At 39.7% G+C, this 14,252-nt stretch overlaps 1 protein-coding gene and 1 long non-coding RNA gene across 2 annotated transcripts in view; one reads left to right on the plus strand and one right to left on the minus strand.

Moving 5' to 3' along the window:
• LOC145478241 (uncharacterized) overlaps nt 1-2,361 on the minus strand; it is a 4,883-nt gene extending 2,522 nt beyond the window's left edge. Inside the window, exon 1 of the long non-coding RNA XR_014048217.1 lies at nt 61-2,361. This is a non-coding gene — a long non-coding RNA (uncharacterized LOC145478241). The remainder of the gene's footprint in view (nt 1-60) is intronic.
• Nucleotides 1-13,918, plus strand: part of LOC145477788 (TNF receptor-associated factor 2-like) — an 18,607-nt gene extending 4,689 nt beyond the window's left edge. The window contains exons 2-8 of the mRNA XM_081455618.1: nt 2,355-2,633; nt 6,446-6,506; nt 7,024-7,128; nt 9,483-9,647; nt 10,969-11,046; nt 11,403-11,492; nt 12,235-13,918. Of these exons, the coding sequence (XP_081311744.1) occupies nt 2,488-2,633; nt 6,446-6,506; nt 7,024-7,128; nt 9,483-9,647; nt 10,969-11,046; nt 11,403-11,492; nt 12,235-13,293 (1,704 nt within the window). The 5' untranslated portion in view covers nt 2,355-2,487 and the 3' untranslated portion in view covers nt 13,294-13,918. The remainder of the gene's footprint in view (nt 1-2,354; nt 2,634-6,445; nt 6,507-7,023; nt 7,129-9,482; nt 9,648-10,968; nt 11,047-11,402; nt 11,493-12,234) is intronic.
• Nucleotides 13,919-14,252: the final 334 nt, after the last annotated feature.

Below are 14,252 nucleotides of genomic sequence, written 5' to 3' on the forward strand. Positions count from 1 at the left end.
GATGTATTCAAGAAAACATGAACAGTTGTATGGTTATTCTAAACAAAGAAATCCATTTACCTGCCGAAACTGATTGCATTCGTGGCGTGGCCGTTTGATGAATAATTTCAGAACATCATGGCGTTTTTATATGCCTGGTAATGTCCTGAAGCCGGTTAGGAACGTTATTTCCCTTGTCATGCCTTAAATTACCAGATAAAGGATGAACTTAACCTTCTTCCGTCTTACATCCTCATGCTTTATCGCTTGTTTGAGAACACTACTATCCACATCAGCATACATCGTCCCAACGAAGCACGAGGCAGAGGTAATTAGCAAAACAATGAAAAAACAAAACAAAAAGAAGAAACCAATCAGCATATGGTCGTCACGTGAAGTTAGAAATAGTGGAAAATAACATCACGTATTCTCTCTCCCAAGTCCAGCCAGTGATGAACCTTTTTGCGAAATAACTCAATTCTAACAACAAACGCTTTTCTACTTCCGATAATTTTTACATAAAACCCTCAAAACTTGAAATACAAAAAAAAAAAATGCCTTTTCAAGAATTGTTGCTAAACTATGGAATGAGAAATCAGACTCCCTGAGAGAGCTACCAAAGAAATCATTTAAACGCATAATTAAAAACAAACTACTAAGTGTTCTCGAAGACGAAGATTTTTTCATTGGGATACACAAGATTATTTCTCAATTAAAATGTCAGTAGTGGTTAAAAAAAATTATCCAATAAATCTCAGGATAAACCCTCACTTCTTTTCTCATTCTTTTCCCACCTTTTTAATGTATTCACTTTTTCTCAACTTTCTATTTTATATTTATTAATAAAAAACATTTGTAACTATATCTTGATAGACTAGCCCGCCTAGACTAGCACTAGCTATCCGCAGGCCAGTCCGACTGTTAAGTGCAGATTAAGAAATAAAAAATGATTGATTGATTGATTGCTTTATTTGGAAGCCAAGTCTCTTATATTTGCGCCGTTCCAAGTGAACGCTTGTACTCTCACAACAAAGCTACACGTCAAATATCATAAAGGTGAGCACTGATTTTGGAAAGTTTTCATTTAAAGTCAAAGAAACTATCGTACCATGGTTGTTTGAAATTTGCCAGCGAGCTTTCGTTAGGTGCTTGTCTCGACATTATGAGTTTTGTTTTACTAGTCTTACAATATAAAGAACCCTGGTGTGTAGGTGGAATACATTTCGCACTTCACTGCACGTTCTTTCAGAACATGTTTTTTTCGTAACTGTTTCTGAAGAAAAAGCAAGAAGATAAACTGGGTTACTGAATTTTATTGACTCACAAGTTGTTGTCTTAACTTATCTTGCTCAGTGGACGATGAATCGTAAATGTGAGCTGGACTGTCTCTCTAATTCCAAGATGATTAAAACGCTTGTCTATATTTTATTCGTTGTGCGTCAGTAACTTCAAAGTAAATTTCTAGAACCTTTGTCAGTGTTAGTTTTAAATCTTGAAATAGTCACATCAGAAATGTGATTATTTCAAAATCAAAACGGAATCATCGAGAAGAGAGGTTGCCCTTGACCACTAGACAACAAAATAATCAATAGCATAGTAACTGGTTTGATAATCAATGACGTGGGAGTACTAACATGACATAGCTGTTTTGAAGACGAGATAACAATCAATATAATGTCATTTCTGTAGAAAGGTCTAATATCTGTTCGAGCTAACCGCATATGTGCATTGTTTCGAGATTGCTAGACTACTATCGACTGACACTCATGTATTTCAATATATTCAAGCAATCAATTCATATAAAAATATTGTCGTAAAAGAAGAAGCGCTGTTACCAGCCGTTGGTATGTTTTACTATTGTTCTATTCTCAAAACAATTATCCTTCTTTTTTGTTAAGTCGTTTAAAGCTCATTGCAGTTTCTGGTCGCCAGTTTAATGCTATGTTATTTAAGATTCCACCGATGGATATTATTAGTTATGCCTTTTGAAAGTGCCTATAATTACTAAAGCTGCAACGGGGTGGCCGTAAGGCGGGTTCTACTGTACTTTGAAATTGTTCTTAACTATCTGGAATACAAGTGTAAGGCTATTGGTCTCAATACTTAAGTGTTTCATAAGACGTTCATGTGTAATGGTTTGTCAGCATAGTACAAATAGTTCCGCCCCACTTGACGTGATGATCGCAGCCAATGAACATATTGTGATATTTATTTCGATTGTGACATCATGATTAAAGGAGAATATATTGACGTCCCAGCCAGTAGGCTATCAGTTGCTTGCAGAGCTTGTCGTGTTTGTATTTTCCAGGTTACATTTATTTAGCACATAATAAAAGCAAATTAAAATATTTTTTTCGTTTTTCCTCACAACATAGTTACCTTGGTCAAAAGCGATTTTCCGGACAACAAAGAGTCAGTGGAAACAGACTTGGGCTGTTGGAGATTCCAACGGACAAAGTTTTATGACCTTTTGACATCGGTGCCACAGAAAGAAGAGGATACTTCAGAATGCCAGGATATCGTGTAGCAAGTTTGGACAAGAAAACCATTGACGAGAAGTACTTTTGCAGTTCCTGTGTGCTGCTCTTAAGAGAGGCCATGCAGACAAGCTGTGGACATTTTTATTGCCAGTCCTGTTTAGCAAATCTCATTCAGTAAGTAAATAAAGCCTGTAAGCCGACATGTGATTAATGGCAGTGTTTATAATCTAGGTATCCTATTGAAGCTAACTGGTCAAAAGATCTTTCTTAAACTAGACGGAGGTTTGTTAGGTTGCCCCACCAATTGCCGGTTTTCATGTGACGTCATCATTTTCCAAAATAAAAAAAAAATTACCAATCGTGCTGAAGTTTTCGTTTAATCAGATGTAAGACCCTCTAATAACTTGACGTTTTGCAACGTTCAAGCTCGACAGGGTTCCTCATTACGCGGGATGCCTGAGGCAGGCCTCGTCGGTCTTGTTTCTTTTTTTCCCTTCTTCTTCGTAGTCACATATGCAAATTAACCTGTGTCCCGCGGGACCACGTAGTCTTTGTGTTTGTTTGGCGTGAAAAAGTCGAAATCATGTCGGGCCGAAGGAACATATTATTTTAACCATAGATTTGCGTCAAAAGCTCCCATCGCCTCGAGATTACATCAAAAGCATGCTCGATAGTTTTCCTAACCATCGCTTTCCTACATCGCCGACCGAGTGGAAATTTAAGCCCGCAAAATCTCGCAGATAATTTTCATAGCGAGACCCACCGCGAGCCCAGCATTGCTTTCCTTAATCGCCGGCGAACGTACACTAAGTGGGAATTTAAACTCGCAAATCTCAGATATTTTTCATCGCGACCCATTGCGTGGCCCAACGAATTTACCGAAGGTGGAAAATAACCATAAATTTGCTCGAAAGGCCCTCATCGTCTCCAGGTTTCACCTATAGCAAAGATACCAGTGACGTCATCAATTGTTATTAATATGCCAACCAGAGACCTATTGGCTGGTGAAACAAAGAATTCTTTTGTTTAACGCTTTGAACATTTAAATGACAAAAACAATGTTTGTAAACAAATATCTTCCCTATATATAGTGCATGTTTGATGATAGACGGCAAACGAATATTTCTGATCGCGGCGTGGAAGACAATGAAGCCAAAACTCCCTGAATTCGCTTTACTTGGGTGGGGGTGTGCGGCCCGCTTCCCAAAACCCTTGCCCTATTTATGACCAAAATCTACGATTTTCCCTACCCTATTTATGGCCTGACCAAAATTCGATACCCTATTTATTACCTGACCTATACATCAAGACTCTGTTTCAGACCTGCCTTATAATTAGTTCCCTAGACCAATGTTAATCATAATTTGTGAAGGGCTTTTTTGATGGTCTTTTCGATAATGATGAAAAAGAAGCTTCTTTTTAAAAAAATACCCATATCAAGACTAGGAGGCAAAAGCCATACCCTATTTATTACAAAAATAGCCAAAATGGATACCCTATTTATCACCAAAACAGCTGAAAACCAAATCCTTTGGGGGCCGCACATACCTATAGAGCCGGTATAATCGAGTACTCCCCCGGGGCCAAAAGATGAGTTATTACTCAAGTTTTTGCTAGCCAAACAGTCCTTGCTCAAGAGGAGGTATTAATCTCAATGTGTCAGAGCTCTAGAATAATAACGTTTCCTTTCGAGGGCAAAACTCAATGACAGACGTTTCTGTTACTTTACGGCCGCCATGTCTCCATTCAAAGCTCTATAAATTTGGTTGAAACACCTTTCCGAATAACGCACTAATAAATAACGGCACAGACCTAAATCTTGGAGAGAAAAGAGAGAAAAAAGGTATTAGGAGAGAACGAAAGAGTTGTCTCGTTTACTGTTTCTCCAGTAAGAACTGCTTGCGATGAGCGTTGAATTATGATAGGGTTTTTTTTTTCAAGTGAGTAAACCGACCTAAATAGACGACACTTATTACCCTTAATAATTTGGTTACGGTTATGGGAGACTAACGATTACCTCAAAGCGTGGTCTAAAAGTTCCAAAACAGTTCCGTACAATTTACTGTTTTATTTGCTTTCCAACCTAAATTTATGGGATTTTTGATTAAATGGTAAAACCTTGTCGCAACTTTTGACTCGAACCACACCACTAGAGCTCGCAGGACTCAGCTCAATAGGTTAAAAAAAATTGAGGGACAACAAATTTCCGAATTACTCAAGCTTTTTTTGTCCATGATATATAAACCGGACACTGCATGCAGAGACTAGTCTTGAGAAGTCCAGGAAAGCAAAACGTCTTAGGAAGCTAAAACTAGGAAAACATTTTTAACATCCAATGTCGTCAAGTGCATAAAATCTTGAAATCATAACCATAGTAGCTACAGAATAGGCGCCAGCACTCCCGTTCCCCCTTTCAATGCTGGAAAGTAAAATCAAATCTGTGCCAGATGAAAAGTGTTTTGTCAACGTTACACAGGCTGGGCAGCAAGAGGCGTAGCGCGTAGAGAATAGCATTTTCCAACACAGGTTTCCAAGATTATAGGGGGCCTGATCTTGGCCCAAAGATATACGAGCGATTGGAAAAAAAGACTACTTTACTTTTGCGGTTAAAAAATAAAATGAAAACTGTAAGTTACCTTTGACATAAACGTCAGATCGAGAGGCATTATTTTCCCGGGGGGCCAGGGGGGCAGGGAGGTATAGGGAACTCCATATAAAAAGGACGGGGATGCTCGTCGGTAATTTTGAAAACAATACCAAAGAGGTACCAAAAGCCTGTTTTGTGGGGGTGGCCCGAAATTTTTTAACCCCTAAGAGGTACCAATTGCAGAACAACACATTATCTCCTGTCATATGTTTTTTTTCTCAGTATCCTAAAAGATACCACAAAGTTCCCACTGTGGACCTTTTGAGGCTGAACACCCTAAGAGGTACCAAAACCGTTTTTTTAATCCGTAAAAGAGCACTCCAGTCCTTTTTGTATGGGAGTCATCCCCCGGAATTATTTTCTGTTTTTAATCAATCAGAAGCAAAACTAAAGCCAATCATATCTCGACTTACTTGAGTATCCTACCCTTGGAATTTACTCGGTGTTCTGATTGGTTTATTGCGTTGTTTTATTGTAAAATTTGTTATTAGTTAGGAGGGCAAAAGATTATTGACTTTGTCACTTGACCTTGCAATTGCCAATTAAAGTTGGCCACATTGTTTCTACACAAACCTTAACCATCAAAATGTGCCGTAATCCAAACTCCGTTGACTCAAAATTCTGTCTTACTCACTTCTTTATTCCTATATGCCTTCGATCCATTTGGTAGTAATACCTTTTTTATGATTGTCATGGTAGCGTGACAGGGTCCTACACATGGCTTATTAAAAGTGAAGAATGATCATCGCAGTTAATTTTCCAATTCAAGCAACTGGAAAGAAGAAGCCTGATTGCTTAAATTGGAAAATTAACTGCGATGATCATTCTTCACTTTCATCTACAGCCGCAGTTCATATATGAATTATTTCATATAAACTTCACATCATTTCACTCCTCACGGGAAGATATGAACTCAATAAATTGACCTCGCTCCCAATGTGTGGCTTCATAGCTCAGTTGGTAGAGCATCGCACCGGTATTCGCGGAGGTCACGGGTTCGAATCCCGTTGAAGCCCTGATTTTTTCAGGCTTCTTCTTTCCAATTGCTTAAATTGGAAAATTAACTGCGATGATCATTCTTCACTTTCATCTACAGCCGCAGTTCATATATGAATTATTTCATATAAATTTCACATCACGTGGCTTATTATTGAACAAAAGTTAAGTACTCGAGTTTTAAGACTAGTTACGTCTTTTTCGCCTTGTCTATATTTTTCCATTGTCGTGAGGTTCTTTGTCCTGTACGATAGAAGCGCGGGCGCCCGCGCTACCGGCGGCTCGCGGCATCGCCGCTCGCAGTAATCACCCCTATTTATGACATGACTAATCCTATCTCTAGGGATCAAGGAACTGTTGTGATGATCTGTCTAAAGGATGGAAAGAGTCTCCGGCCAAACGAGGTATATCTATTTGCATCTTTCTTTGACATGTACGCTAACTGCATTGTCTTAAAAGTGCAGGGAAGCAAAATGACTCAAAAGCTCTCAAAGGTTGTACCTTAGGCTTATTTTCTATTGACATATTTTTCTAAACAAGAAAAATGATAGCCGTGCCTGAAAATGTGTCTCAGTTCAGACAAGAAAGCTTGTAATGTATCCTTCACCTTTGCATATCAACTCAAACGGAACGTTAAAGAGCCCAGGATATTGTTAGTTTAGAATATATAGTGCATGGGTTCAGGTAGAACTGGTTGTTAAGGATTAACTTGATCTCTCTGGTACCCTTGGGTAACAGAGGTGTCTTCAAAAGCGTATGTCGATATGATTATTATAGACGGTAAAAGTCAATAGAGTACTTCTTCGTCGTCCATTTTATGTTGATTTTTTTTTCGAGGCTTGCAGGAAGCTCTTGAAAAGATAAAACTAATAAAAAAAACAGCTTACAATCAGGCTTATAATTGTGTAATGATGTTTTTAGGTTTTTGCAGACAAGTTTATGCGTCGTGAAATACTTGCCATTGTCGTTCACTGTACCTTTAAGGATGATGGGTGTATCTGGAAAGGAGAAGTGAGACATTTGGAGGTAACTTATATAGAGGCGCCTTTGTTGTAAATTAATTTCGCCGGAATTCGCCCGTGCGAATGAACTGTAGATAGCGCACGGGCGCCATCGGAATTATTAGGCTTTTGTACATTATGCTTTTATTTCCCCACTAAAATGCTCCATCTTAATGAGAAACCAGAAACTGCAAGGGACCGCATACGATAAACGCTGCCAACGTAGGATCTACAAGAGATCTGATCAGCCAAAAAAATGTATGAAGACAAACAATAGACTTCAATACGATGGCCCACAACTGTCACGGCAAAACAAAAAGTCACGGCACTACAAACTTAACTCACGGCAAGATAATGTTATCTGACGGCAAAACAAAATTAACTCACGGCGGTACACCATTAATTCACGGCAAAACGAAAATTAACTCACGGCAGAACACCATTAATTCACGGCAAAACAAAGTTAACTCACGGCAAAACAAAGAAAACGACTTGGTCAGCGGCTGTTATTTGCTTTTCAAATGGTATGTCGTGTAACAGTAACACACTGCTCACTCGGAAACTACCATTTTTAGTGCAGTGTTAGTGCATTTTTAGAGCTCATGATGTTTTGCAGCGCTTGTGGTTCGTTAGTCGATCAAAATGCCAACTTTTGCAAAGACTGTGGTAAAGGTACGTTTCTTAATCTAAAGTATTCGTATTTGCATCTCTTTTAGTTATACACAGGGTGACCGCTATATAAAGGGCCGTTATGTGCAGGTTTGACTGTAGATTTATACTAATAAACAATTAGATTACGAGCTCGAGATTTCTATTGCGCGATAGCTGACTAGGGCGCAGCCCGAGTCAGCTATCACGCATAGACATCGAGAGCGAATAATTTCATTGTTTTAGTATAACTCTATTAGTCGTGCAAAACGTCATCTAAATCCTCTTCACAGACACTTCAAAAACGACAAGGCCAGCCTAAACAATTAAATATTTAAACGTTTAAATGTTTAGGCAGGCCTTGTCCAGCCACATTTATTCTTTTGCTTTTCGAGACACCAATCTTGACACTTTGTCTCCTTGCGCCCCGAAACACGTGATGTGGCAACGCGTGTTTCGGGGCGCAAGTGAGTTCAAAGTACGGAGCTTGATATAGTGAACGGGTCATTTTCAATTTATGTGCGTTGGCTGTTGGGCTGGCGTTACATATCTTCGCTACACAGTGCTGACGAGCCCCAAGAAGGGCGAAACAGCTGTCCACTGTTGCGATCGTACTTTATCGGTTCTTGTCATGTTGGTGTCTCGAAACGTTTTTCACGTAGTATCAGCCTTGCAGTCTATTGTTTGTCTCCACCTTAATGCTCCATTTTTCCCACTAAAATGCTCGGTCTCCCCCCAGAAAGTCACTAAAATTCTCGGTTAATGCTCACACATAGGAGTTTTTAAATTTTAATAATTTTGACGTTTTGACACAATTAAAGCTCAGGGTGCTTAAAAAAACGTTTACGTAGTATAACTCAACGTAAATAGTTTTTATTCAACAAAAGATAATTCTGTAAATGATCTTTTAATTTGAATTGACTACCGCTGACCTCTCCTCAGTCTCCACTCGTCTGTTCTAGGGTGGCGTTTGAAATTTTTTCAATTTCAGGTTAAGACTTCATTTTCTTGAAAAAAATAATTTTAATTTCCGGCTATTTTCTGCACGTGGAAAAAAGTTAATTTTCGGGGAAAATTCCACTAAAGTGATCAAATAATGCTTAATGCTTTTGCCTCACTAAAATGTTCGAAAAAATGCTAGCATAATGTACAGAAGCCTAGTAATTATGTAAATTTTGTTTGTTCACAAGTATAAAAATTTCGTATTCATATTTTTCAAGCTTATGGTTTGTAAAATTGGTGAAGACTAAACCGTGTCAATGTTGTGGTTGGAGTCGTTCTTACTTCTTGAGACGGCCTTTGATGCTATGTTAAGCACGAGAAACAGTGGTTGATTACATTTCCAAACACCGAGGAGAATTGAAAATACGACGTGTAGCGTAGGAGTTAAAAAGAATGCGATGAAGCTTTTTCTTTAGTGTTAGAGATTATCGGAAATTACTTGGTCAATTTTATCGGCTGTACCTCTGCAGTGCGGGCTTGAGTTTTAAATGTTTTCCTATCTTGGAGCGCAAGATGTAATAAAAATTCCAATAAACCTCTTTTAGGTCTCCATATCTACATCGTTAAACAAAGATCCTCGTTTTCCCCTTGACTTTTTGCACCGCGCTTGAGCCATAAATTTTCGGGAAAAACTCAGGTCCTGTGTCTTACAATACAGATGTCGCGCTGAAGTAGTATCTGAGCGGTATAGAGTATCGAATTTTAACTGATTTACCAAATTTTATGCAGAATCACACCAAAAGTTGCGAGTTCCTGAAAATACCTTGCGTGCATCCTGAGTGTGGCGTCCTGGTGAAAAAAGCTGATCTAACTCGTCACTTGGAAAGTGAATGCTTGTATCGACTGGAGAAGTGCGACCTTTGCCAGAGACAAATAGTGTTATCGAGGATGAAGGTACGTGAGACCATATACTACTTTAAATACATGGCTGCTGTGGCGACCGAACGATTAGCACCGCGCACTGGACTCCAGATAGAGCGGTCTGGGTTCGAACCCTGGCCGGGGACATGGTGTTGAGTTCTTGTCAGGGCAGTGGGCACTTCTCAGTGGGTCAGTCATCACATCATTAAATGAGAATGTTAAATTTTTTTTATAAATGATAGCAAACAAGACGGAATCATTAGCAGTAGCAAGACTACGATGGATTACCGGGAAATGACCCCCCAGGAAGGGATTCTCATATAAAAAAGAACAGGAGTGCTGGTCGTACCTTTCACAATTTAGGGGTTGAAGAGGCGGATTTGGTACCTGTTAGGGAGTTCAGCCTCAAAAGGTCCTACAGCGGGAACCTTCGCGGTACCTTTTAGGGTATTGAGACGAAAAAAGTCAGTGTCAGTTTTTTTGTTGTCTTAGAGGTGGTACCTCTTAGGTGGGTGGGGGGGGGGGGGAGGGAGGGGGGAATTCAAGCCACGCCAACAAAACAGGATCTTGGTACATCAGAGGGCTTCTTTTCAAAATTTCCGGTGAGCACCCCTGTCCTTTTTATATGGGATTCCCCCCCCCCCCGGAAATGAAAAGCTTCATAAGTTTGACCGAAGTTTTCAAGATGTAGGAAGAAAATGTGGAAGACAATAGAAGACAATGTTTTTTTCGAAAGCTGCATAGTCTAGCTGGTTGCTAAACGGGTTTCGGTTGATTCGTTAGAATTGATCTCCGTTGACTTGGCTGAAGTGTTCTTGGTTAAAACAGTTGACTAATATTCAATGTAATCCTGTCAACCAAACCGAAGGTATACGGATTTTCCCGACTAAACCGCGTTTGTTTGAGCACGAAAGACTGGAAAAGTTGCTAAACGTGTACTTCTGGAACACATTTAGCCAAAATACCAGAATATCATTTTAATTTGACTTGGCTGGGTTCCAATACATCATTGAATAATAACAAGCTGATAATTGTCTGTGGTATGAGAGCTTTATTAAACCGCCAGTGCTCTTTCCATGTTACTACGTTTCTCACCTGTGAACTTTGCTATACGTTGAATATAAAAAGGCTTTCAGTTACTAAATAGGCAGTTCAGGTGTGTTCATAGTGTAACTATATAATATGATAATATGCTGTCAGTCCATTTCGATGGATCTATCTATATCACTTGTCTATATCACTCTTCTTTTGTTTTCTTAGATACTTTCTTGGGCTGTCGAACGAAGTTTGCTTTCCTTTTTCTCTTAATTGCATAATGCGGATTTTGATGACTTTATGATAATTTTCTTTGCAGCAACATCAAGAAACAGAATGCCCAGCATATCCAGTTGCGTGTGATAAATGTAGTAAAGAGGGCATTCATCGTGGAAAGGTGAGGAAGCAGGCCTTGTCGTATAGTATTTTATTACATGAATTGTTCGTGCTCTTGGAAAAAAAGTCTCACCGAAATTCTTCTAAGCTTGCACGAACCAACTTACCTGAGGAATAATAAGTGAGGATATGTCTCTGTAAACCGAAAGCATTGTTAGAGTGGCCTGTGAATGAAGCCACCCGGCCTGTAACTCAGCACTATGATTCGACTGAGGTACTGAGTAATACAGCTGTATCAATTTAACCATGAGCTATATCCAACAGAATGATGTGAAATACAGATGAGTTATTCAAACTAGTGTATTTCAGTAAAATCCAGTTAAATTATTTAGTCTAATCATCTTATTCTGTTTGCAGCTGGCAGATCACCAGAACCCTATTTTGGGCGACTGTGAAGGAGTGCAGGGTCCCTGTCCATTTTCACAAATTGGCTGCTACAAAGCGGAGGTGAGCACTGTTCTATAACCCTCAGCTATCGGTTATAATTTGGTTCCTTTCTTGTAATTATGACAGATGTCAGAATCAAATGACTAGAATCAAATGACTAAGTCTCGGCATTCTTCAGGAGTCCTCGTCAAATCTAAGGCAATCTTCGAATGCTTTTTTTAAAATACAAAAGACATCAGAATTGATCGGAAATCTTCCAAGTCATAAGTCAGAAGACTTTGCAAGTTTAACAGAGAACATTAATGGTACATTTTAAGTTCGGTTGGAATGCTTTCCGGAAATGAAGGTCTGTATTTTCAAGCAACGCCTTAGTAATACCTAGTAACGGATCGATAGCAATGAGGTCCTCAGGCGTTGCAAACAGTCTAAATGTGGTATTTTTTCCGAGTAAAAGTTATGGGGTATTTCGACAAAATTCTGTCATTTCACGTAACGGTTGTTTAAAATTTATCAGTTATCAGTTACAAATCCAAACTTTTTTTTAGCTATGCTTACCTCCCAGGCCCCCTTTATCGTTGGCTTTTCTCTTACAATCAAACAGTTCGCCTTCCCTGGAGGGAATAATTTTATATTCGTGTATATCTAAAAATTCTACACAAAATTTTCAACAAAGGATTTAACAGAATAAGATAGAGATGGAAAGAAGCAACAATCCTCAAATAATAGTCTCCTCAATATGATATCCGATAACAAAGTGCCTGTATTTGAGTTCAAAATTATTATGCACACCACAATCTAATAGGTTCTCAGCCAAAAGGAAAAGAAAGAGCATCTGGAGCAAGCCAATGCCCACCACAACGTTCTACTCCTACAATTTGCGCTTCGATTGGGGAAAGAATTTGAAACAGTGTTGACACGCGATCCAAGGGTAATGTCCAGAAGTCCTCAGCTCTTGACAAATTACGACAGTGTGATTGCCGATATTCTCGCTCAAGTTCAAACCCAAGCAGGTGAAACCGGGAATCTACGCGAAAAATGTCGAGAGCACAGCGAAAGAATCACCGCCTTGGAAAGAAAAGTGGCTTCAGGGAATTTGCCAGGTGGAGCTCCTAGTGTCCAAGTGTCTGGTGATTCCAGTGGTGGATCACAAAACCCAGATCTTACACGCAGGGTTACCATCCTTGAAAACAGGACCGCTGATCACGAGGTGTTACTGGTGGAGAATAACCGCTCAACAGAAGAAGCAAGGCGTGATATGGGTAACGTTAAACGACAACTTGATACCAACCAGGAGAGCGTCAGGAGGCAAGAACGAAGGATAGAGTCTATCGAGCACACACTGGCTCTTAGAAATGTTACACTGGCCGATTTAGAGGAGTATGTGAGACAACAAGAATTCTCAAGCTACGACGGTCAGTTGCTGTGGAAGATTTCTGATTATGCTCGCAGAAGAAACGACGCAGTTACCGGACAACAGGTGTCCTTCTACAGCCCTTGTTTCTTCACCAGTCGCTACGGATACAAAATGTGCGCACGCCTCTACTTAAACGGTGATGGCATGGGCCGAGGCACGCACATCTCGGTGTTCTTTGTGGTCATGCGCGGTCAATACGATGCGTTACTGCGCTGGCCATTCAGACAGAAGGTCACCTTCATGTTGCTTGATCAAGATAACGTGGAACACGTGATCGATGCCTTCAGGCCTGACCCGAGCAGCTCCTCCTTCCAGAGACCAAGAAGGGAAACCAACATAGCCAGTGGTTGTCCTATGTTTTGCTCGTTAGCTGAGCTGAACAATCACGCTTATGTACGTGACGACACAATGTTCTTAAAAATCATAGTAGACACTTCTGACTTATAGCATTTGGTGGCTTCAAAGAGAGTTGGATGCATTTTTCACACTTTGTATTCTTTATTCTTTGAAGCCACCTCGCAGAAAACAAATTATTTACGATACAGGTTAAGCGATCTATTTGCTCTGATCATTTAGGTCGGGTTTCTAAACTTCCAAACGCGGATCAAGATATGGTAAATGAAGGCGTAGTTCAGGGCTGATCGTTGCTTGTGGAGACGCAGTAGCCTAGTGACCGGTGCAAAAAAGCCGTTATCTAGCAATGTGTTGTGTTTTTGGGCAAAATACTTAACTCCCTGTTGCCACTCTCCTCCCAAGAGTATATGGGTTTCAGAAAACCTGACAAAACCGCTAGATTAGGACCAATGATAGACTGAATGTTACAAAAAGGCAAAGTAATTGTTTAGTTGTACTTTATTGCGATCGGTCCATCAGTCGGGAAAGCTTGTGCCGTTATGGGCGAAACTTCGCTGAGGCAACGCGACGGAAGCAAATGAGGTTCCGTCGTGTTACTAAGCAACTCGTGAAGCGGCTGCACAGTTGTTCTCGCTGGTGATATCGATTTTTCTTACACTGGCAGAAACCTGTTCTCAATATTTCTGTTTTCAAACTGAGTGGTATTTTAGTTATTTTCAAAACTTTTATGGAATATATAATTTCAAATAAGCCGATTTTTGTTTTTCTCTCAACCGTCGTCCACGGAAAATCGAAAGTATGCCAGTAAATGAAACCTGAGTAAACAAAAACAAAAAAGAAAACACCACCAACAACAAAAAAATCAGGAACATGGCAACGATATGAGCCTAGACGTATACTAGCCATAGAGCGGGTGAAGTTAAATGTAGATAATGTTAGAAGATATTCACTGGATCGTGGAGAAAAGGTCAGAAAACGATTGCATGTGTAGAATGCCAAATTAGCCATTTTAACTTAGAATATTAAGAAAATGAGAGCACTTAGCATGCTTA

The sequence above is a fragment of the Orbicella franksi genome, chromosome 1, assembly GCF_964199315.1.
Source record: "Orbicella franksi chromosome 1, jaOrbFran1.1, whole genome shotgun sequence".
Classification (NCBI taxonomy): domain Eukaryota; kingdom Metazoa; phylum Cnidaria; class Anthozoa; order Scleractinia; family Merulinidae; genus Orbicella; species Orbicella franksi.